This window comes from Heterodontus francisci, chromosome 7 (genome assembly GCF_036365525.1).
Source record: "Heterodontus francisci isolate sHetFra1 chromosome 7, sHetFra1.hap1, whole genome shotgun sequence".
In the NCBI taxonomy this organism is placed as follows: domain Eukaryota; kingdom Metazoa; phylum Chordata; class Chondrichthyes; order Heterodontiformes; family Heterodontidae; genus Heterodontus; species Heterodontus francisci.
The window spans coordinates 26,612,276-26,636,437 of NC_090377.1; the positions used below are offsets into that span (position 1 = coordinate 26,612,276).

The 24,162-nt window shown below is 42.7% G+C and overlaps 1 protein-coding gene across 1 annotated transcript in view; it reads left to right on the forward strand.

Annotated features, from left to right (window-relative positions):
* neb (nebulin) overlaps positions 1-24,162 on the forward strand; it is a 361,674-nt gene that overhangs the window by 62,168 nt on the left and 275,344 nt on the right. Inside the window, exons 27-35 of the mRNA XM_068036260.1 lie at positions 1,030-1,137; positions 2,686-2,997; positions 6,713-6,919; positions 7,919-8,023; positions 8,962-9,069; positions 12,618-12,929; positions 14,664-14,870; positions 19,044-19,148; positions 22,735-22,842. Coding sequence (XP_067892361.1) covers positions 1,030-1,137; positions 2,686-2,997; positions 6,713-6,919; positions 7,919-8,023; positions 8,962-9,069; positions 12,618-12,929; positions 14,664-14,870; positions 19,044-19,148; positions 22,735-22,842 — 1,572 coding nt within the window. The remainder of the gene's footprint in view (positions 1-1,029; positions 1,138-2,685; positions 2,998-6,712; positions 6,920-7,918; positions 8,024-8,961; positions 9,070-12,617; positions 12,930-14,663; positions 14,871-19,043; positions 19,149-22,734; positions 22,843-24,162) is intronic.

Below are 24,162 nucleotides of genomic sequence, written 5' to 3' on the forward strand. Positions count from 1 at the left end.
GCACATTTGAAGGGCACAACATGTCGCTTCCATTGTATAAAGGTCTCCTTTCTGTCAGATGTGACTGTGTCTTCAAATGACGTTTGAGGAAAGTGCAAAGCAACAAAGATATTCTTAACAGTTCAAAATGAACCCCATTTACTGCTTGGCTGTAATCTCCATTTTCCACTCATCTTCACCAGTGATTCCAAAAATAAAAATCTTCTAACAATTAGAAGTTCCCCAGGTGGGTGCTTAAGTAGTTACTGCCTTCAGTGGCAGATTGCCAAACGGGTGCTAACAGGAGGGAAGTCAGGAAGTACATTTTCACACAAAGAGTAATAAAAATTTGGAATTCTCTCTATTGATTGCTGTGACAATTGCAGCTTTCAAGTCTGATAATCATAGTTTTTTTTAGGTGAGGATATCAAGCGATAGGGGGCAAAGGTGAGTTGAGGTACAGATCCACCATGATCTATCGAATAGTGGAGCAGGCTCGTGGGCCCGAATGGCCTCCTCTTGTTCCTTTGTTCCTAGGCCTCTGCCGATACTTCTCCTCTTGTCTTGGATGCTGAGAGTGACCTAAGATGTTCTCTTCCTCGCTCATAGGAAACATCTGGTTTTCATTCAGCGTCTCTCTGTCAAACTACCTGAAGCGAGGAATTCCCTGGGGTTGGGAATGGCAGCTTGAGATTCATGCCCACCAATCTGTGCTACAGCACAGCAGTCACAACACCAGGACAAGTGGTATGACATGATGCACTCAGCGATCAATCCCTCAAATTTCTACAATGGCATTTTCTGCCCAAAACTGTGCAACCTGGAGGCAGTGACTGGCAATTTTTGAGTGGATCTAAGTGATAAATAATTGCCTGCCCTAACTGCAGCTGAATAAGACAATGCTTTAAATCGTTGTGTGCACTGCACACCAGATAATGTAACAACTCAGTTCAATGGGTGTTTCATTCTCATATAATTTTTATGTAGTTCTGAGACTTGTCAACATGACTCCTTTCTGAATAATTTAATAAAGGTAATTTTCATTTGCAGAACTGCTACAAACAAGCATGGAAAAAGGATTTAGAAAAGGGTTATAACCTCACTTTTGATGCTATTCCAATTATCGCTGCTAAATCTGCCCATCGTAATGCTAGTGATGTAAGTATACAATGCTCCTACTTTTAAGTGTACTTTATTTTATTTCTTCCCCATACCATTTTATTCCAACCCTTTTTATTCTCCTTGTGCCATTTGGTATGGATAAGTTAGAGATAAGATAATAAGATTGAAGTTATTGAACTTGGACAATGAATATAGGATAAAAATATAAAATTCACACGCCTCATGCAAGATTAGAGATTAGAACAAAACCTAGTCTCATTGGGTAGTGGACATGTGAAACAGAAGTCCAGAAAGGGTATTGATCAATTTTCATTTAAAGCTTGATAAAGGAGATAGGTCTATACTACTTAAGGGTCAATTCTTTTATCAAGGAACTGGGTCTGTATCTGTTGAGAAGGAGGATTATAACAATATTAGTATAATTGTCTGGATGTTATCCAGGGGAGATAGGAAAGGAAGTTAGTGATCTGTGAAGTAAGGGACCAAGAGGCAGCAGTGGAGAGAAGTTCATTATGGAACGAACATGCATGGACCCAGAATTTCTGTGGAGTTGCTTTCGCTTTGCAGTTGCATCTTTGCCACAAGTTTGGCAAAAACTGCAGGTGAAGGGCGTTTCCGCTGCACTTCTAACAAAGTTACAGGGTGGAGCTGGAGCAGTTCTAAGGAAATCCTGGGCCATGGTTTCTGGATGGAATAGGCCTGAAGGACTGAGTGACCTTTGCTTACTCCTCTTCTTATGTACCAGGTTCCTGACAAGAGGTTTGGGCAAATATCCAGGCCCATATACAAGAGCAGCCCAAAGTCACTCTTTCCTCAAATGTCCCTTCCATGTGTGAAAGTTCATGAGGGATAATTCTGTGATCCTGGACTACCAGCTGGAAGTTTTCCACCAGGAAGTGTGAGTTGGTGAATTGGGACCACATGGTGTAGGCCTGTCTCCAATCCAAGCTCACTGTGAGTGCTGCATCCTGTTGCAAGCTCAGGATCATGGAACTATCCCTACAGTTTCTACTCATTCCCTTTCCCTTCATAAGCTGGAGAGAATGTGAGTTCATTGTTTGTGTAATTGAAGACTGTAACTTAATACTACTCCACAGAAGCATCAACCCATGATGCCATCAAGTCAATGAGCAAAAGGACTGCTGGCAAATAAGATTTTCTGCAGTGACATTGTTCAAGACTGTACAATTAAATGAGTTAAATCAAATTGAAGATTAGAGACTGAAGAAATATCTGGAATGACACCAGTTTAGTTAATGGCCTTCAATTTTTTTATATATGAAGTAGCATACAACAATGTTTGGAAAATGCTTTATCCGCTATTTTAACAGAGATAATACTCTATTTGAAATAAATATATTAATGCCGCATTAACACAGCAGACATGTATTTGAAGAACCCATCTTCAATGCAAAGGTCATGGTGTTTGTTAAGATAATATCATTAATTGCCGACAAAAAAACCATGATTCTTAATACTTTTACCTTTGCCATGTACTTTTTTTTCTAATGGAGAGGTCGCTTAGCTGCTGAGATGAGTATTCATATTGTAACATCTTCTGCAATTTGAACAATTATTTTACAGGTGAAATACAAGAAAGCTTATGAGCAAGGGAAGGGCAAGCACGTTGGTTTCCGCAATCTGCAGGATGACCCGAAGCTGGTCCATTCCATGCACATAGCCAAACTTCAGTCTGACCGTGAATATAAAAAAGACTATGAGAAAAGCAAGACCAAGTATCACACACCGCTGGACATGGTCAATATTACTGCTGCCAAGAAGTCCCAGGAAGTAGCTAGCAACAGCAACTACAGGAATCTGATCCACAACTACACGTATCTGCCAGATGCTATGAGTTTGGAGCTGTCCAAGAACATGATGAACATACAGAGCGATGTAAGTCAAAATGCTAAATGAGAAAAATGATTTCTTACTTTTGTCTCTGTCGTGAGCACAGCAGGATTCCATCTCCAACCAGAATGCCCTTTCTTCAGTATTTCAGCTTGGTTCAGTTGGCAGCACTTGTGCCTCTGTAAATAGGGAGGGATGCAAGTCAATTAAGCAGAGAATTTGAAAACCATAGCTTTTGAAATTACTTTGTGCAGTTGTGAAAGTACGGAAGTTACTCATCTCTCTTTGCTTAAAGGAAGAGACGTTTGGTAGTACAGAACTTGAGTATTGCTGAAAATAGAGACATTTCGTTGAAGCTTTTTGTCTTGCACTCATCAGGACAATTTGCAAGAATACCAATGTAAGGGAAAGCAACAAATTTATACTGTATGAGAAGAGATTGCTGATTAGTTGGCAAGTTGATTCTGATTGGTAGCAGTGTTACCATGGAGAATGTACCAATGAAAAGTGACTGACAGTGAACTGCCAAGCTTTGCTTGAAATTTAAACCAGGCAGTTTGACTCTGATTAGTCGTCATTGCCCTGAGGAATGAACCAGGGAATGGCTGTCACTTATTTTGTTTAGCTAAAACAGGCGCAATGTGTGTACATGTTCTTTCTGTCTGCAAAGAACATGGCCCTGTGTATTAATATATGTAGCCTTTATAGTCTTTATAGCCTTTATAGCCACTCCAGGCGCTGCTTCACAAACCACTGACCACCTCCAGGCGCGTATCCATTGTCTCTCGAGATAAGGAGGCCCAAAAGAAAGAGAGCCTCCAGTGCACGCAAATGCACCACACTGCGAGCCCAACTGACAATCTTAAATTAGTTGTCAGCATAATTCTTAGCACACAGAGGATTATTTAGCAAATGTTGTCCAATCACGGAATCACATCTAATGTTGGACATTGTGTTTTGAGTTTTGCAAGCACAGGCTGGCTGGGTATGGCCTGTACTTGCCCGTTGCGAACAGCAGAAGGGACATGTTGTTTGATATGATCCGCCAGTCTTTGGGATGTACGGACTTTATACCTGGTATCACACTGGCATTGAAATTCATATATCATATTACTCACTTGTGTGATTGGCAGGACGTCTTTTTGGCTTGATGGCAGCATCCTGTTAGTGGCGAACACCACACGTGTTGCTACTGCATATTAGCAGAGTGAAACAGCTAGTTTCACCTGTTGCTCAAACTTTTGCAATACATTACCCTTTCAGGGTAATCTGAGGTAGACTGGGCACTTTTCAGTCTTAGGCCTGTTCATAAGTTTGCACGATATACAGCGAGAAATGATCTGATCAGGGTAGTCATTTTCATGCAGGGATGCCTTTGATTCGTCCTATTTCAGCATCAAGCTTGCATCATGAGCAAATAGCTCGGACCCTTTTTACAAGGTTGCCTAAGGTTGTCATTTTCAGCCCTGAAAAGTGCCTATCACACAAATGAGTAAAGTCATATATGCATATGTGAATTTCAATGCCAGTGTGATGCTAGATATATAGGCCGTATGTCCCAAAGATTGGCAGAACGTATCAGCCAACATGTCCCTTCTGCTGTTCGCAACAGGCGAGGTGCAGGCGGTACCCAACCAGCCTATTGCTTGAAAAACTCAAAACACAGTGTCCAACATTCGATGTGATTTGCAGAGATAGGTAAATTAGTTCTTGGTATTTTCCAGCATTCAGAAAGGCTCTCAGTTGGTCCATAATCAAGATGTAGGCAGAGATTAATTAACAACACAACTTTCATTTATATAGCACCTTTGATGTAGTAAAACATGCCAAAGCACTTCATAGGAGTGTTAATAGATGAAATTTGACACTGAGCCACAGAAGGAGGTATTAGGGCAGGTGACCAAAAGCTTGGCCAAGGTGATAGTTTGTAAGGAATGACTTAAAGAGGAAAGAGAGGTGGATAGTGGGAAGCAATTCCCAAGCTTCAGGCCTAGACAGCTGAAGGCATGGCTGCCAATGGTGGGGTGAAAGAAATCAGGATGCACACTGCTAGAACTGGGGAAATGTAGAGATCTCTGAGGGATTTTGGTCTGCAGGTTACACCAATAAGGAGCAAAGACATCAGCCAACACAAATTCTAGCCTCAGCAGATCAAAGAATCAAGTCTGCTTCAGGGAAACTAAGATCTCTATAAGCAGGAAGTCCAGTAACTACATGCAGTCAAGGGACGAGGAGGTAATGAGGAAGAAAGTCTGTTTGCCCAGCAAGGATGAACACGTAAGCATTGCCAGTGAAGCATAAAAACATTTGAACTAACTTTGCCTTTGTTGTATTATTGAACTTTAAATGAGAGACCATCATAATTCTCTCATATCTGTGCTTGTGAATGCATGAAAAGTTCTTTAACTGAATATTTTTTAAAAAAGAACAAGTGCTTAGTTGCAACCTATGGCTTGTTAACTTCTACAAACAAAGCATTTTATCCCAAAAACCTGTTTCCTGAGGTAAACTAATGATATAGGGGAAATTCTGTAAGATGGCATTGCTAGTGTAGAGTCTTGCTACATAGGAGCATGCATGGAAATAGAATTCAATCTGGAGAAGTTTGAGGTAATGCCATTGAGGAGGACAAACAAGGTAAGAGAATACACAATAAATGGTAGGATTCCGAGAAGTGTACAGGAACAGAGGGACTTGGAGTTTATGTCTACAGATCCCTGAAGGTAGCAGGACAGATAGATGAGGTGGTCAAGAAGGCATATGGGATACTTTCCTTTATCGGCTGAGGCCTAGACCAGAAGAGCGGGAAGGTTATACTAGAACTGTATAAAACACTAGTTAGACCACAGCTAGAGTACTGCATACAGTTCTGGTCACATTATAGGAAGGATGTGATCACACTAGAAAGGATACAAAAGAGATTTGCACTGATAGCGTGATGTTTTTGGGGCTAAACAGTAATATTCAATCAGAGTTATTAAGACAAAGAACTGCTGCATGCTGTTAGAAACATGGGTTCCTATTATTCTCTTACAGACACCCCCAGCTGGTATATGTGTATATGGTGCCAGGAATTAACCATTTTAGCTATGAGGAAGTATTGGATATGCTGAGGTTATTTTCTTTGGATAAAATTATGAGGGGCCTAGATAGAGTGGATAGGAAGGACTTATTCCTGTTAGCAGAGAGGTCAATGCCAGGGGATACAGATTTTATGTAATTGATAGAAGGATTAGAGGGAGGTTGAGGAGTGAATTTTTCACTGAGGGTAGTGTGTGTCTGGAACTCACTGTCTGACAGGGTAGCAGAGGCAGGAATCCTCACTGCATTTAAAAATAACTCTTGGATATGCATTTGAGGTGCTAGGGCTACGAATCAAGAGCTGAAAGGTAGGGTGAGGCTGGATAGCTTTTTATCGGCTGGCAAGGACACGATGGGCTGAATGGCCTCCTTCTGTGCCGTATATCTTTCTATGTTTCTCTACCACTATAAGGGCAATTCTGCAACCCAAGCTCTTGTCTAGTGAAGCTCCACACTGAGAATAGAGCTCACATGATTTATCGCATACTGCTCTGAAAAATTCCATAACCTTTTTTAAAGTGGTATTCCTTCACTATTGCTGTTACTAGGAAAATTATCATCTATGCCAGGATCTCCTGCCAGTTTGCAAAACTCCTGAGTAGCATGTTTACTGTTCATTTGGTAGCAGTAATGGTATGATTAATATTCTACATTTAAAATGATGTTTTTTTCTTTAAAGAACCTGTACAAATCTGATTACAATAACTGGTTTAAAGGCATTGGCTGGAGCCCCCTTGGTTCAATTGATATGGAGAAAGTGAAGAAAGCTGGACAGGCGCTCAATGAGCAAAAATACAGAATTCAGCCAGGCAAACTCAAGTTTACCAGTGTGCCTGACTCACTTGAAATGGTGCTGGCTAAAACCAATGCACTACAGCTTAATGATGTAAGTCTATCTTCACAGAATATCAGATAGTGTTTGTATTACATTTCATGTTTTTCTAGTGTCCTTCAATGGTCTGTGCCCTTGTTCACATTACTTCAGCTATGGACGGTTTGAGAGTTCCTTATCAGTACCACTCTACACTCAATGAGAAGTATGTTTAATGTGATCAAGGAAAACCTTTGCCAGTTTCTCGCTCTAATCCTCAAAGATATAGAGTCCTACAGCACTGAAACAGGCCCTTCGAGTCTGTGCTGACCAACAACCACCCATTCATACTAATCCTACATTAATCCCATATTCCTTACCACATCCCCACCATTCTCCTACCTACACTAGGGGCAACTTACAATGGCCAAGTTACCTATCAACCTGCAAGTCTTTGGCTGTGGGAGGAAACCGGAGCACCCAGTGGAAACCCACGCGATCACAGGGAGAACTTGCAAACTCCGCACAGGCAGTACGAAGAACCAAACCCGGGTCACTGGAGCTGTGAGGCTGCGGTGCTAACCACTTCACCACTGTGCCGCCCAAGATATGTTGCACTTCTGCTGTCATCTTACCTGAGAGTGCTGTCAATACCTGACAAAATCCGATTGGCAAGTTGGAATGTCAGCTTGTGTTAGGCCACTATTCTGCCCTTAGTGGAATATAGGAGTGTTGCTACAGATGACATTGATTTTATTTTCCATCTATCAGTAGCTGATTTTCACACCTCAGTTGCTTGCACCTTATCCCACATGAGGTCCCATTCAGACCGTTGGTGGAAGAGGCTTCAGGTATCTTGGATCCACTCTCTGAAGCTCCCCTGTTGAACATCTCTACCTTATTACATCACTATCCACTTTCAAGACTCTCCTCAAGATCTCTCACATTTGATGATGATCTGGGTCATTTCCCCGTCTCCTATTAACGCTCGGAATCCTTACAACATTTACTGCATGAAACAAGCTGTATGCATGCAAGTTGCTATTCTTGTTCTGACTTGGTTTTACTTTACAGAAACTATACAGATCTGGAGGAGAAAAGATCAAACACAAGTACACCTTACCCCCAGATGTTCCCCAGTTCATGCAAGCTAAATACAATGCCTTCAACCTCAGTGATGTAAGGAGCATATCCGTAGGCATTTGCCTACTTGAATTATTCCTTTAGTGTGTTACAAAGTGTTCTATGTTAACCTTTTGTGGACTAAGATAGCATTGCTGAATCACAATTAAGTAATCATTGTCCTTTTACAGGACAATCCCTGTTCTACTCAGGTGCAGGAGCAGCCTCTTCCAAAAATGCTGTGGGGAATGAATACCTTTGCAGATGCTTTATCAGCCACAATGTGAACCTTTGCAAAGCATTTTCATACATTATTTTTAAGTTTCTCATGTTAGTTGTTTTAAGCTTTAAAAATCTGACAAGTAGAATTTTGTTATCACCAATGATATCATTCCAAATTCATCTGTTAGTTAACGTGCTGAGTGATCTTGTCAGACATCTGAATTACCAGCAAAATTTTATCTGTTTAATTGAAAAAAATACTATAATTAAGCAGTGGTCTATACAATTTTATGTAATTTATTTTTATGAATATATATTAGAAATTTGTGGGAAATTATCCTTTTGTATAAGGAGAATTAGTATTCCAAAGGTTTCATTTTCAACATTTCTCATTCAACATCAAAAGTATAAATATGAATTGTACTTGAGTAAGTTTCTTGGCTAGATTCCATGATTCCTAATCAAACGTGAGTGTCCAACCATGGCACCAACTGGTCTAGTACCTGGTTATAGGACAGAATTGGTGCAGGTCTAGGATTTGGAATTCTTTCCATCCTCTTGGCTGGAGAATGGTACACAGCACAGGCATGGATAACTAAAGAAAAGGTAAACCAAAAGGAGTTACAAATAGGGCATTGGAAAACTGCATGAAAACATCCTGCATACCTCATCAATACTATTGCTACAGATATTTATAGTGGGTGACATTTGCCAATATTTAAGTCTTTAATAGATAGTGTACTCTGATTAAAGTTCTCTAATCTTTTTTCCAGAATTGCTACAAAAATACCTGGAAGAAGTCACTGGCTAAAGGATATAACCTTGAGGCTGATGCCATCCCTATCATTGCAGCCAAAGCATCAAGACGTATTGCTAGTGATGTAAGTGCCCAACAACATTAGGAGAGGCATGGATTCTGTCCTAAATTATAATTCAATAAATAATCACAGATCTGTGATCCCTTCCTTAATGCCAAAAGAAGTGTTTGATATGGTGGAGAGGGGGATATATTTGAAAAAAACATTAAATAAGAACAAAAGCATATCAACGTTCCAGGTAGATGTACTGAATGTGGGTCAGCACCACAACATGATAAGGTTCAGGATCTAACGAGAAATGGAAAAATAAATACAAAAAGTAAAGTGGCAGATTTTATTAGGACAGATTGTAGGTGGAGGTAAGGTGGAAGGAGCAATCAGCACACAAGACTGCAGAACAACAATGGGATTTTCTCTTTTTTAACAAATAAATCAGTAAAAGGATAATAGTTAAAAGTGAGATGGAACCTCTGAAAGTAGAGGATTGTCAATTTATAGAGGGTGATCAAATAATGGAACAGGTATTTATGATTATTATTATTTTCTATCAGTCTTAAGGGGGTGAATCCTCAAATGGTTGAGAGTGAGATGAGTGATATTATGGAGAAAAGGAAAGTTTTAGTTAAAATAATGGGCCCTAAAGAAAAGCAAAGTACCATGGCTTGATGGAATACATCCTAACACCCCATTGGAAGTGAAGAAGGAAATTACAGAGACCCTATATATTTCCAAGCTCTATTGTGTGAGAATGTGTCCCAGAGGACTGGAAATATGACAATTTAAGTATTGATGACGGAGCGGATATTTCATCAGAAATTCAACTTGGGGTCCAGTATGATACCAAGATTGCAAATGGTCTGGTTCAGCCTCATTCAGTTGCCAGGAAGAGGGTTGGAGTTGGTAGCTAGGGAACAGTGTTTGTGGCAGGGATCGAAGACAATGGCTTTGTCCTTTACAATATTTAGTTGGGGAAAATTTCTGCTCTTCCAATAACGGATGTTGGACAAGCACTGTGACCAATCAGTGACAGTGTATGGGTCGAGAGAGATGGTGGTGAAGTAGAGCTAGGTGTTGTCAGCATACATGTGGAGCCTGACATATTTTTGATGATGGTACCAAAGGTTAGCATGTAGATGAGAAATAGGAGGGGCCAAGGATAGATCCTTGGAAACTCCAGAGATATCAGTGCTGGAGTGTGAAGAGAAACCATTGCAGGTGATTCTCTGGCTATGACTAGATAAATAAAAATGGAATCAGGTGAGGGCAGTCCCACCAAATTGGACATCAGAGGAGAAGGGTTGGAGAAGTGTGGTCAACTCTATCAAAGGCTGCAGTTAAGGACGAGAAGGGATAGTTTATCACAGTCAAAGTCACATAGGATGTCATTTGTGACTTCAATAAAGGCTGTTTCAGTGCTGTGGTAGAGTCAGAAATCTGATTGGAGGGATTCAGACATGAAGTTGCAGGACAGATGGGCACGGATTTGTGAAACAATGACACATTCAAGGAGGAAATGGAGATTGGAGATGGGGTGGTAGATTGCAAGGACAAAGAGGTCAAGGATGTGTTTTTTGAGGAGAGAGAGGTGATGACTGTAGATTTGAAGGGCAGCAGGACAGTACCTGTGGAGAGGGAACGATCAGCTAACATTGGGGCCAGGAAGGGAAGTTGGGTGGTCAGCAGTTTGGTGGGAATAGAGTCGAGGGAGCAGGAGGTGTGTCTCATGGACATGTTGAGCTTGGAGAGGGCATGAGGAGAGATAGGAGAGAAAATAGAGAAAGGTGCAAGTTCAGGGCCAGGACAGGAGGGAACGTTAGGGGAAAATGAGCTAGGGAAAGGGAGGGAAGTAGCAGAGGCAACTGAATGGATGGTCTCAATCTTAGTTACAAAGAAGTCCATGTACTTTGTGTGGGAGATGAGGAATGAAGGAATGGGGAGAGGGGTTTAAGAAGATGGTTTGTAGTGGAAGAGAAGCTGGGGGACGTCTTTCCATTCTAGGATGATTCTGGAATAGTGATCACTTTTGATGGAGGAGAATAAGCCCTAATAGTGCTTTATGTGGTCCAGCCAGATCTGGCGATGAATGGCTAACCCTGTTGTATGCTATATACATTTAATGTCATTTGGACTTAAGGGAGCAGAGATTAGGGCCATGCCAGGGGAATGATCGGTTGAAAGAGAGTAATGGCTTTAATGGGACTAGTACATCAAAAGTGGAGATAAGAATGTGCTAGAGCAGATGGGTAGTTGCAGAAATATTGTGGTTAATGGAGAGCCAAAGCCTAGACAGTTGGAAATTCAGAAGTGAAGTTCTAAGTGACTCGGGGGTGAATTCTTTTCCAGGGGCGATGCAGAAGGAAGTGAGGTTTTGAGGAAGAAGGGACATGTGGGTGGGGAGTGATACAAGGAAGTGATCAGTGATGGCTTTATCTGCGATTGAAACAATGGGAATAGTGAGCCCATTTGCGATGGTGAATTTAAGGTGTTGATCTTGGATAAAGGTCTGGGAGTTTATATGAGGGAGGGAGAGATTAAGGAAGTATAGGAAGGCAATAGACTCAGAGAAGAGAGAGCATATTTTGAGTTGAGTTGGAGGTTGAAATCCCCAAGATCGACAAGTTGCTTGGTGTACAGGCTGAGGATTTTAAATGAGAGGAAGAAGGGGTGGAGCAAGGTGCGGTGCTCAAAGGAGGAAAAAGTGCCAAAGGAGTAAGGGGACAGAACAAGGCGTGATCTGGTGATAAGAGAAACATCCTCACGGTGGTTGTTTGGGCAGAGCAAAGTGGTGGAAGGTATGGCGAGGAGGCTTCATTCATAGGGAAAGTGTCATCAGCAGTCTTCCATCAAGGCCTTGATGTCGATACAATCATGCACAATAAGCTCATGGATGACAAGGACCTTGTTCACAGGTGAACAGACATTCTGGTGGGAGATGCGGAGAGAGGTGATGAGAGCTGATCGGCTGGCAGAGCTCACAGGGTCAGCATTGGGAAGGGTAAGTGGAGGGAGATTGGCAAAATTAGCTGTCAGCAGGCGTGCAGGGCTGGAAGGCTGGTCAGAGAGTCCGATTGGGAAGCTGGGTTTGCTGCTTTTAAGGAGGTAGCGACAAGCACCTCGATGGGCCCATCAGAGGATGCCAAGAGATGCGCAGATGGAAGATGTAGGCTTACCTAAGAGGGAGTAAAGCCTGGGACAGCAGTGGCAGGAGAGTAGGAATGAGTGTGCACTTTCTGCCCGCCATATTGGAGGCTTAGGAATTTGTTTTGTACCTGAAAAATGGACACTTGACATTCAAGTTCCAGATCATCATCTATGCATTGCTCGATATGGAAATACTTGATTGTGTTTCTGAATAATACAAATAGAAGCATTTACTATTCCTTGTCCTGAGGTCCCTTACCTTGACAATTGCAATAACAAACCCCCACCAATTCATACCATCTCCTCAAAAAATCAACAGACATTCTTTTGAGATCTACAAGATATGAGTGTGTTTCAAATTAAAATGTAAATGAACTGTGGGATCTGAATTATTAATGTAACAGAGAACACACTAATGAGTGAATCTGAAAGCTCATGTTTCTCTCTAAATCCATTCTTATTGGTTCTAGTACAAATATAAAGAGGCCTATGAGAAGGAAAAGGGTAAACACTTTGGCTTCCGCAGCCTCCAAGATGACCCAAAGCTGGTCCATTCCATGCACATAGCCAAGCTTCAGTCCGAACGTGAATACAAGAAAGACTACGAGAAAAGCAAGACCAAGTATCACATACCGGTAGACATGGTCAATATTACAGCTGCCAAGATGTCCCAGGATGTGGCCAGTAACTGTAACTACCGGCAACGGATCCACAACTATACATATCTGCCAGATGCCATGAGCGTTGCGCTGTCCAAAAACATGATGAACATACAGAGCGATGTAAGTCACAATGTTAAATGAAAAATATGATTTCTTTCTTTCTCTCTATCATGAGTACAGCAGCCTTCCACTTGCAACCAGAACAGCTGTAAGATTTAGGTTCAGGAGTCACAGATACCCAAAGAAGGGGGCCGAGCTCATAATGTGATTTTAAAATAGTTTATTAAGAAGCAACAGTTTAATTATAATGTATATTAAAAAGTAGCAGTTTAAATATGATGATGTATAAGCCAAATACCTAGAAAAGACATAAGACCCACAACAGATTGAATGGATAATCGATCCCAGATCATACGGTGAGTCAGAACGGTGTTGGCAGTCTCCCCAATGGATGAGGCAGGCGGGGTGTAAGTGGTCTCTTTGGTTCTCGGGGTCCTCAGTCATCTTGAGCTAACCACAGTGTTAGGCCGAAGACTAACACTCAGCCAAAGCTGAGCTTCGGGAACATCCCCTTCTGTCCTTCGAAGACTAATTCCCTCTCGAGCGCCTGTTTATATACTTTATTTCTAAGGCTGGTAGTTCACCCTATGTCAATCACTTGTTCAAACCCTTCTAACCAATGAATGCAGGACACCTAAGTCTCTCTGAACCTCCCCTGTTTCTTGCTTTTCACCATTTGGAAAGTACTCTGATCTATCGTTTTTAGGTCCAAAGAGGGTGACCTCACTAGCCTATATTGAATTCCATTTGCAACAGTTTTATCCATTCACTTAATCTATTAATTTCTCGGTAATCTTATGCTTTAATCTACACTGCTTACAATGATGGTTATCTTTGGAAAACTTGGATATGTGGCTCTCTATCCCATCACCTAAATGGTTAATAAATGTGGTGAATAATTGAGGCCTCCACACAGTTTCCTGTGGGACACCATTAGACGCATCCTGCTAAATTAGCATATCTGCCCTTTATCGCTACTCTCTGCTTCCTGCTGCTCAGCTAATTTCCTAACCAGGCCAATAATAGGCTTTCAATTCGATGAGCTTCACCTTTAGCTCACAGTCTCTTATGAGGGACTTTATCGAACGTAAATGTAATCTTCTCTTGGCCAATTTCCACATCATCTGGAACCATATGAACCCTACTGACTTATCTGTCCAGCACTCCAATAACTGGAACACATTGTGACTTCCTGCTATTGGTGAAAATTGTCTGTTTAAACAATATTATTAATATACAGTGTTCAATAAAGATTCTAAGAACAGGCGAGTTATCTTCCCCTGCTTGTAACTTGCATCACCCAAATGGCTGTGCCCATAATACCAGGTCCTCATGTGACACCAACATTAATTTTAGTTCAAAGTGATGGATGTATATTCTGATCAAATACTCCCTGTCTTTCCTTTCCATCCCCTTTATGACATATAAGATGATCCATGTTATCATTCTGTTACAGGCAGAATGAGCTGATTCAGTTGCAATTTTTGGAGGATTTGTAAAATAGTTTCCCCCTTTGTTTGAATTTAGAAATATAGGAACAGGAGTAGGCCATTCAGCCCCTCGAGTCTGCTCTGTCATTCAGTTAGAGCGTGACTGATCTGTATGTCAATTGCCTTAGGTCCATATCCCTTGATACCCTTAACTAACAAAAATCTATTTATCTCAGTCTTGAAGGCTCCAATCGTCCCAGCATCCATGGCCTTTTAGATCATAATACTTTGGTGTGCGTACAGCTTGTCCTATTTGGTGCAGTAAAATATGCTCAAATATTTCTGCAAATCTTCATTTTGCCAGAACCTGTATAAGCAGGACTACAATTGCTGGCAAAAGGGCACAGGCTGGATCCCGATTGGCTCGCTAGATGTGGAGAAGGTTAAAAAAGCAGGAGAAGCTCTGAATGAACATAAATACCGTCAGCATCCAGACATGCTGAAGTTTACGAGCGTCCCTGACTCCATAAATATGGTTCTTGTCACAAGTAACACAAAACAGCTCAGTGAAGTAAGTGTTTTTGTCTTCTCAGTTCTGTGGGCTGTACTCATATACTGCGTATTTGTGGTGACACAATTTTTTAAAAAGTAATGATTTTGAAAAACAAGTGTAGATTTTTCTCTTTGCATGCTAGGCACATGAGAAACACTACACCCAAATGAAGAGGGATTGGCCTGGAATTTCCTGTTGTGGACAGTTGCACACCTGGTTCAAACCTCACCCTGCCTAGGCCTTGTGCCAAAAAGAGGACAGGAAACAAGAGTATCATTGCACTCCACAGAGGCCTGCAATTGCATTCCTGTATACCTGCCTAAAGGCCATTGAAGGGTTGGAGATAGGGTGGAGAAAGGGTGAGTGGGGAGGGGGCGTTGAACACCCAAAATATGGTGTAATATCTGACACTGCCAATCCGTCCTGGAGCTGCCACCAGCAGACCCTAAAGTGTGTGAAAGTCCCAAGCAAAACCTATTGGCAAGTTTCTTCAGGTACCCTTCCAATAGGGTGCCCAGTGGACAGGTGATGAAGAGAAGGAAGAAGAGTAAAAATCTCCCCTTCTGCGTCATTTGAATGATTATGTTGGGCCTCTATTTACTCCAGGCACAAACCCAGTGCAGCTTGTTTGGGAAATCAAGGAATAACATAATTATGGCAGGGACCTGATGTAATGGCTCTTCATTTTTATTTCTTCTTCCACGTGCCTGTGAACTGAGTGTTTGGCAAGTTCTGTGGAGACAGAAATCTCCCTTGTATTCATAGGTGACTATAAGGGAGTTTTGAGAAAGAACAACCAATTGCAAAAGAAGACCTTCTTCTTTCTTCTTTGGCCTCCTTGTCTCGAGAGACAGTGGGTAAGCGCCTGGAGGTGGTCAGTGGTTTGTGAAGCAGCGCCTGGAGTGGCAATAAAGGCCAATTCTAGAGTGACAGGCTCTTCCACAGGTGCTGCAGATAAAATTGGGGTTGTTAGCAGTTGGCAGGAAAAAAGACAGAAGCGTAAGGGGAGAGCCAACTGTGTACGTCTCTTCGACTCACCACACTTTAGCCCCGCCTTTATGGCTGCCTGCCAGCTCTGGCTATCACTGGCAACTGACTCCGACGACTTGTGATCAATGTCACGGGACTTCATGTCACGTTTGCAGACATCTTTAAAGTGGAAACATGGACGGCCGGTGGGTCTGATACCAGTGACGAGCTCGCTGTACAATGTGTCCTTGGGGATCCTGCCATCTTCCATGCGCCTCACATGGCCAAGCCATCTCAAGCACTGCTGGCTCAGTAGGGTGTATATGCTGGGGATGTTGGCCGCCTCGAGGACTTCTGTGTTGGAGATACGGTCCTGCCACCTGATGTCAAGGATTCTCCGGAGGCAGCGAAGAAGGAATGAATTGAGACGTCGCTCTTGGCTGAAATACGTTGTCCAGGCCTCGCTGCCGTAGAGCAAGGTACTGAGAACACAGGCTTGATACACTCGGACTTTTGTGTTCCATGTCAGTGCGCCATTTTCCCACACTCTTGGCCAGTCTGGACATAGCAGTGGAAGCCTTTCCCATGCGCTTGTTGATTTCTGCATTGAGAGACAGGTTACTGGTGATAGTTGAGCCTAGGTAGGTGAACTCTTGAACCACTTCCAGAGCGTGGTTGCCGATATTGATGGATGGAGCATTTCTGATGTCTCGTCCCATGATGTTCGTTTTCTTGAGGCTGATGGTAAGGCAAAATTCGTTGCAGGCAGCCGCAATCCTGTCGATGAGTCTCTGCAGACACTGTTCAGTGTGGGATGTTAATGCAGCATTGGCAGCAAAGAGGAGTTCCCTGATGAGGAATTTCCGTGCTTTGGTCTTCGCTCTTAGACGGGCAAGGTTGAACAACCTGCCATCTGATCTTGTGTGGAGGAAAATTCCTTCTTCTGAAGACTTGAATGCATGTGAGAAGAGCAGTGAGAAGAAGATCCCAAACAGTGTAGGTGCGAGAACACAGCACTGTTTTACGCCACTCAAGATAGGAAAGGCGTCTGATGAGGCGCCACTATGCTGAATTGTGCCTTTCATATTGTCATGGAATGAGGTGATGATACTTAGTAGCTTTGGTGGACATAGGATCTTTTCTCGTAGTCTGAAGAGGCCACGTCTGCTGACGAGGTCAAAGGCTTTGGCGAAATCAATGAAAGCAATGTAGAGGGGCATCTGTTGTTCACGGCATTTCTCCTGTAGCTGGCGAAGGGAGAACAGCATGTCAATGGTGGATCTCTCTGCTCGAAAGCCACACTGTGCCTCAGGGTAGACATGCTCAGCCAGCTTCTGGAGCCTGTTTAAAGCCACTCGAGCGAAGACTTTCCCCACTGTGCTGAGCAGGGAGATTCCACGGTAGTTATTGCAGTCACTGCGGTCACCCTTGTTCTTATAGAGGGCGATGATATTGGCATCGCGCATGTCCTGTGGTACTGCTCCCTCGTCCCAGCACAGGCAAAACAGTTCGTAGAGTGCTGAAAGTATAGCAGGCTTGGCACTCTTGATTATTTCAGGGGTAATGCCGTCCTTCCCGCTGGCTAGAGAATCAATGGCATCACTGAGTTCCGATTTTGTTGGCTGTATGTCCAGCTCATCCATGACTGGTAGAGACTGGGCTGCATTGAGGGCGGACTCAGTGACAACATTTTCCCTGGAGTACAGTTCTAGGTAGTGCTCCACCCAGTGGTCCATTTGCTTGCGTTGATCAGTGATCGTGTCCCCTGATTTAGACTTGAGGGGGGGCGATATTCTTGATGGTTGGCCCAAAAGCTCTCTTAATGCCATCATACATTCCTCTGATGTTTCTGGTGTCAGAGGCCAGCTGAATATAACTGCATAGGTGCTGCCAGTAGCCATTTGCACAGCGCCGGGCTGTTCTTTGTGCAGCGCTTCTGGCTGCTTTAAGTGCTACGGATGTTACTCGCTGGGGGTGAGTTGGATGAGTTGGTGATGCAGAGGTTATGATAGGTACACAACTCATGCAGTCTCTGTCCATTCTCTTTCATCCTTCCAATCCCATAGCGCCCAAGACAGGAGGGCCATGAGTCATGGTCGGCCCCAACCCCGGCATTAAAGTCCCCCAGCAGGAACAGATGTTCGGTATTGGGGATGCTACTAATGATATTATGGAGTTCCTCGTAGAACTGGTCTTTAGCTTCAGGTGGGGAGCAGAGTTTTGGAGCATAGATGCTGAGTAGGTGGACTGGACCAGAGGTGGTGAGCAGTCGGATGGACAGTATGCGTTTCGAGCCATTTGAGGGTGGCTCTATCGTGCTGAGCAAAGGGTTTCTGAAGGCAAAGCCCACTCCATGCTGTCTTGGTTCTTCAGGATCCCTACCCTGCCAGAAGAAGGTGTAGTCTTGATCTTGCAAAAGAAGACCAGTGTTTTAACAACACATTTATTAGGCATTGTAATAAATTGATGGCTAACTTTCTGTTTAATATCCTTATGCTCAGTTTCTACTGCAGCAAATTGGTGAAAAATCATAAGGTGAACATTTAAAAATTGAATATGCCATTTAAGATTTTATCAAGTTGAGAATAAACATTCTGATTGGCACTTTGACTCTCAAGTAAAAGTTCTCAGTCAGTGTGGTTGTTGATCAATAATAAACTTAAAACATGTATTTGTCAAAAGCTCATCTGAAAGTTTCTTTTAGCATGAGGGAGAATTGACAAATAATGGATTCCCAAGTTACACTTGTGAGTCCTTTGATTTATCACTGGGATGCCCCACAGAGAGCTCCCCCCAGCAGCATGGGCCATCCTCTAAAACTGCCCCCTGGCCCTGCTCTCTGACTCCCACACCCCTCGCTAGGGCCCAGCTGATTGATCCCAGCAAGGCTTGAACTCCACTTATCTTTCTGAAGGGCAACGTCCATCGTCCTCTTCTTGCTGGGCACAGTCCCAGCACTAGCCACTGCTCTCGGTGGCACCGCTGGGACTGAAAAACTGCCAGTCCGCTGATTGGCCAGCAGGTCTTGGAGGTGGGACTTCTTGCCTCAGAGAAGTCCTGACTGAGGCCAAAATTGCAGTGTGGCTTCCAGGCGCAGCTGAGGCGGGCTCGCCCATGACTTTTCAGTCGGTGGGCGGAGCCACCACCACAGTGTAAAATTCCAGCCAGGGTGTCTGTTAGCTTTCATTCAAATGCTAATAATTTTCCCACCTTTGCTTTCAGTTGAACTACAAAAAGTCCGGCGAAGAGGTGAAACACAAGTATACCCTTGCCCCTGATTATCCACCGTTCCTGCAAGCGAAGGTCAATGCTCAAAATTTAAGTGACGTAAGTACTCAGGGAAGCAAAGGTATTACTTAGTAAGGATTACATTGTAATAGATCACTTGAATATTTCCATATTACATTGCTAGTCAGCTGTGCATTATTGCTCAATAAACCTGCAGTAATGGCACTCCTTCAGCATGAATAGCATCATGTGGCATGAAGAACCTGATAGTTGGCATCTCATTTGATAACCATTGCTGATGTATGTAAGAAAATAAAACTGAGTAAATATGCATCATGAAGTGAAAAAGAGATTTAAAACAGATACCCAGCAGTGGAAGGGTAAAGTTTACCACAGTAAATGGAACCACGACATTGAAATACAGCCTTTCTATAATGGTTAGATCTCCATTATTCTATGAATCCTGTCACCTATTTGCTATAAATATCATGATCCCTGTGGAGATAAACAATCCAAAAGAACCAAATTTACCAAATGGCCCCAATAAATAAAAAAGGTCAAGATTTCAATTTTATAATTGTTTACTTTAACAATCAAACTAAAATCAGCATAAATTAAACATGAAATAAAAGACAAATCATGGTCAATATATATATTTTACAGATTACACATTAATTATCAGATACAACAAAGATAGATCTTGTGGATTTACTGGGCAGTCCACTCAGCATATATGGTACCAGTTACAGCCACAAAGTCCTTCAAAGGTCTGAACTTCTTCAGATAGTTTTCCAGCTCCTGTCCTCCAAGATGCAGTCATCAATTTTCTTCCGACAGCAGTTCCCCTGTAATCCCAAACTCCACAGATTCATTCTCCACCAAAAATGGTGCTCTGCTCCCGAGCCTCCTCAACTCTGCTCATGACAGTCTTGATGATGTGGATCCACCAGTATTTCTTTAAGTCACTGAAAGCAGCTGCTGCAACGCGTATTTGCCAATGACTAGCTCCCAGAATCAGCTTCAACTCTTTGCAGCTTGTCCGCCAAAAAAACTGCAGTCATTGCCTGCAGCCTGCTTGAACTCTGCAATCCTGTAACCTCAGCTTGGATAATTCTCGTCACATGCCTCTGGTCAAATGACCCTGTATCTTATCTGGTTTCAACCAGTTCTGTCTCCCTAGAACCATGAAGTTTTTTGTTTCACTTTTAAGTTAGGGACTATCTCAAAAAAACAAGCTTTGAAACCAGAGTCAGTGTACCTATCAGAATTCAACAAGTTATCTGGTCAACAGTCTTCCACTGGTCTTGCAGACTGCAGACTCTATCACAATATCAAAATAGTCAATTGATAGAAATAGTCAAATTGTCCTTCAGAAAGAAAGCTTAGAACATATTGGCCTTGCATCTGAATGAGCAGGTCCATAACTTGGGTGTTAATAATGAAAATGCCATTATTAGAATTTATTTTACCCAGAAGTTAACTTGTTAACTATAATCATGCTTTTGGTATTTTCATGAATAAAAGTATTCTAAGAAATACCAATGGCCAGCCAAACTTCTTAATACGAGAATAAACATATAAAACTGACGTTCAGGGGAAGACCAGTTGGTTCATCCACATGAAGCATCATGTCTAAACACTTCCTATCCTGTGCACCGCACCCTGGCCCAGTCAAGTAGTCCTTTGGGAGAGGCAGAAAATGCGAGAAAACATCAGAGCCAATAAGTGTGAAAAAAATAGATAATTGCTTTCTGCTCCCCCTCACGCCATCACTAGACCAGTCCACAAGATCACGAGTTCCTTATCTCTTAATCCACTTGCCTTCTATATGATGTGATCTCTACCCCAGACAAGAATTGCTCCAATCCCTGCTTGACTGCATGTGGAGAGTTGACATCCACTGCCACAGCCATCAACAGAATTCCAGAGGAGTCCATCCAAATTGTTTGACTATCTCTTTGTCAGTAAGGAAGTGAGGAGAGGGGTTATGAGAAATTCCTTTATGTAAAGAGTTGTTGGAGCTTGGAATGCTTTGGGGAATGGTTGAGGCAGAGATCATTGTCTTCGTTGCCTGGGCAGGAATGTAATGAAACACATTGTCTGCCATTATAGAAACCACTTGATCTTCAATCCATTGGAATTAATAGAATGAAAACCAAGAAGGTCCTATAACAGGTAGTGATCCACTCTATTGGATTACCACCCAGGTGGTGAAGATGAAAATCTACCCAATTAGATTCTTTAAGGGAAACCTGGATAAATATTAGAAAATAGAAAAGAAAAAACATGCAATTTCATGATCTCAGGGCATTCCAAGGCACTTTACAGCCAATGAAGTACTTTCGAAGGAGGAGAGATTTATAAGGCTATATGAAGAGGGCAAAACAATAGGATTAGTTTAGGTAATAAAAGCAAAATACTGCGGATGCTGGAAATCTGAAATAAAAACAGAAAGTGCTGGAAATACACAGCAGGTCTGGCAGCATCTGTGGAGAGAGAAACAGAGTGAATTGGCCAAAATTTATGCTGCCCCAGCGGATCGGATGGTGGAATGGGGGCACGTAAAATTCAGTGGGAAGGTCCATGGGGCCTTCGCAACCCGCTCCTGCCTCCAGCCAACCTTATGGCACTCGACGGGGGGTGGGGGAACAGGGGAAATAGCCCGCCCGTCCGCCCACCCCAGACCAATCGAGGCCCTTATATGGCCACTTAAGGGCCCTCACCCGCCTCCATGGGTATTTTACCCATGGCAAGCGGGCGTGCCTTTCTGCATGCCAGGGGGGTTGCCATGGTAGTCGGGCACAGGGTGCCCAATTGAGGGCCGCCCTCGCCTCCCAACCCACCCCCGGGACCCAAGACACCTCCCTCCCCCCAAACGACTACCCTTGCCTTGCTGCCACGACCAACCACCCCCCTGGTGAGGCAAACCCAACTTACCTGAGGTCCTGGCTCCATGGTGTCAGCTGGGCTGCAGTCCCAGCAGTGGCCACCACTCCCACATCATATTTTTCTCAGTGATTTTTTAAAAAAATTCGTTCATCGGATGTGTGCGTCGCTGGCTAGGACAGCATTTATTGCCCATTCCTAATTGCCCTTGAGAGGGTGGTGGTGAGCTGCCTTTTTGAACCGCTGCAGTCCATGTGGGGTAGGTACACCCACAGTGCTGTTAGGAAGGGAGTTCCAGCATTTTGACCCAGCGACAGTGAAGGAAAGGCGATATAGTTCCAAGTCAGAATGGTGTGTGACTTGGATGGGAACTTGCAGGTGGTGGTGTTCCCATGCATCTATTGCCCTTGTCCTTCTAGGTGGTAGAGATCGCAGGTTTGGAAGATGCTGTTGAAGGAGCCTTGGTGCGTTGATGGCTACAGTTTTCCTATTTGCTTTACATGGTTCTGGATTTCCAAGTTTCAGCTCATCCAGATGTGCTCTGATCTCATGTGGTTTTAATAACAAGACTGGAATTTAGTACAGTTTACAATCAATGTGAAATACTATGACAGATCAATTCTTAAGCAACTGTTTTTAGATCTCCATAATGTGCTGTCATTTTGGGTATTACTTGATAAGAATGCCACATGAATGCCTTTTCAGTTTGTGTTTAGAAAGTTGATAATGTTTAATGCACAATCTTCCAAAGTTGGACCCCAGTCCATCCTAAAATTATTCTTCCTGTTTTCTTTTCAAGCAACGCTATAAGCAAGCCTGGCACAAGACTATAGCTAAAGGTCATGATGTGCGGGCAGATGCCATTCCAATTATCGCAGCCAAAGCTTCAAGAAACATTGCAAGTAATGTGAGTAAATTCATTTTATGTTTCTTAAATCTAATTCATGTAAAGAGTTCTTTGCTGGAGTGACTGACATTGTAGGTAGAGAGAATCAATCAATGCCCTATAAATAGATTTTCAGAAGGCATCTCACCAGCTAAAATTAAAGTACATGGAATTGAAAGAACCTTAATACCATGGATAGGATATTGATTGGGAGGTAGAAAGCAGACATGAGATAAAAGGAAAATTGCTGAATTAGCAAACACTGACAATTTGTATTCCACAGGGATTGGTGTTGGGGAAATTATCTGGAATTGGGTATAGAGGAAAGTATGCCCAAATTTGCAGCTTATACTGTAATGAATTGTGAAGCAGAAAACAGAAAATTACAAAAGGACAAAGAAATATTAATCAAGTGGGAAGGTTGATGGTAGATGCAGTTTATGCAACTTGAGGTAGTTGTACAGCTGAAGACATAAGAATGGAAGATGGGAACACAATGGAGTAGCTTAGGGGAAGGGGGACTTTGTGGTTTGGGTATGTAAATCAATAAAGGTTAGCTCGCAGAGGCAAAAAGCAATCAAAATTCCTCATGGTATCATGTGCTTCATCTTAAGAGGCAAATCATATAAAGGCAAGGAATTAATACTGCAATTATGTGGGGCACTTGAACATTATGTTTAACTTTGAGCACTTCACCTGAAGAAGAATATACTGGCCTAGGAAGGAGAACAGCAATGGTATTCCAGAATGATACCTGGGACTAAGAGGCTTAGCTATAGTGAGAGCTGGTTTTAAATGGATTACATTCTCTAAAGATGAACCTTAAAGGATCCCACTGAGGTGTTTAAAATATTGAAGGGAGTTAGCCAGGTAAGGGGTGGTGTAGTGGGAATGTCACTAGACTAGTAATCCAGAGCTCTGGGGTCATGGGTTTAAATCCCACCACAGCAGACGGTGAAAGTAGAATTCAATTAATAAATCTGGAATTAAAAGCTAGTCTAATGGTGACCATGAAAACATTGTCGATTGTCAAAACCATCTGGTTCACTAATGTCCTTTAGGGAATGAAATCTGCTGTCCTTGTTGGCCTTTATTGCAAGGGGACTGGAGTACAGGAATAAAAAAGTCTTACTAAAATTGTACAGGGCTTTGGTGAGACCACACCTGGAATACTGTGTACAGTTTTGGTCTCCACATTAAAGAAAGGATATACTTGCACTGCAGTGCAGCAAAGATTTACTAAATTGGTCCCAGGGATGAGGGGGTTGTCCTATGGTGAGAGGCTGAGTAAATTGGGCCTTTCTTCTCTGGAGTTTAGAATGAGAGACGATATCATTGAGA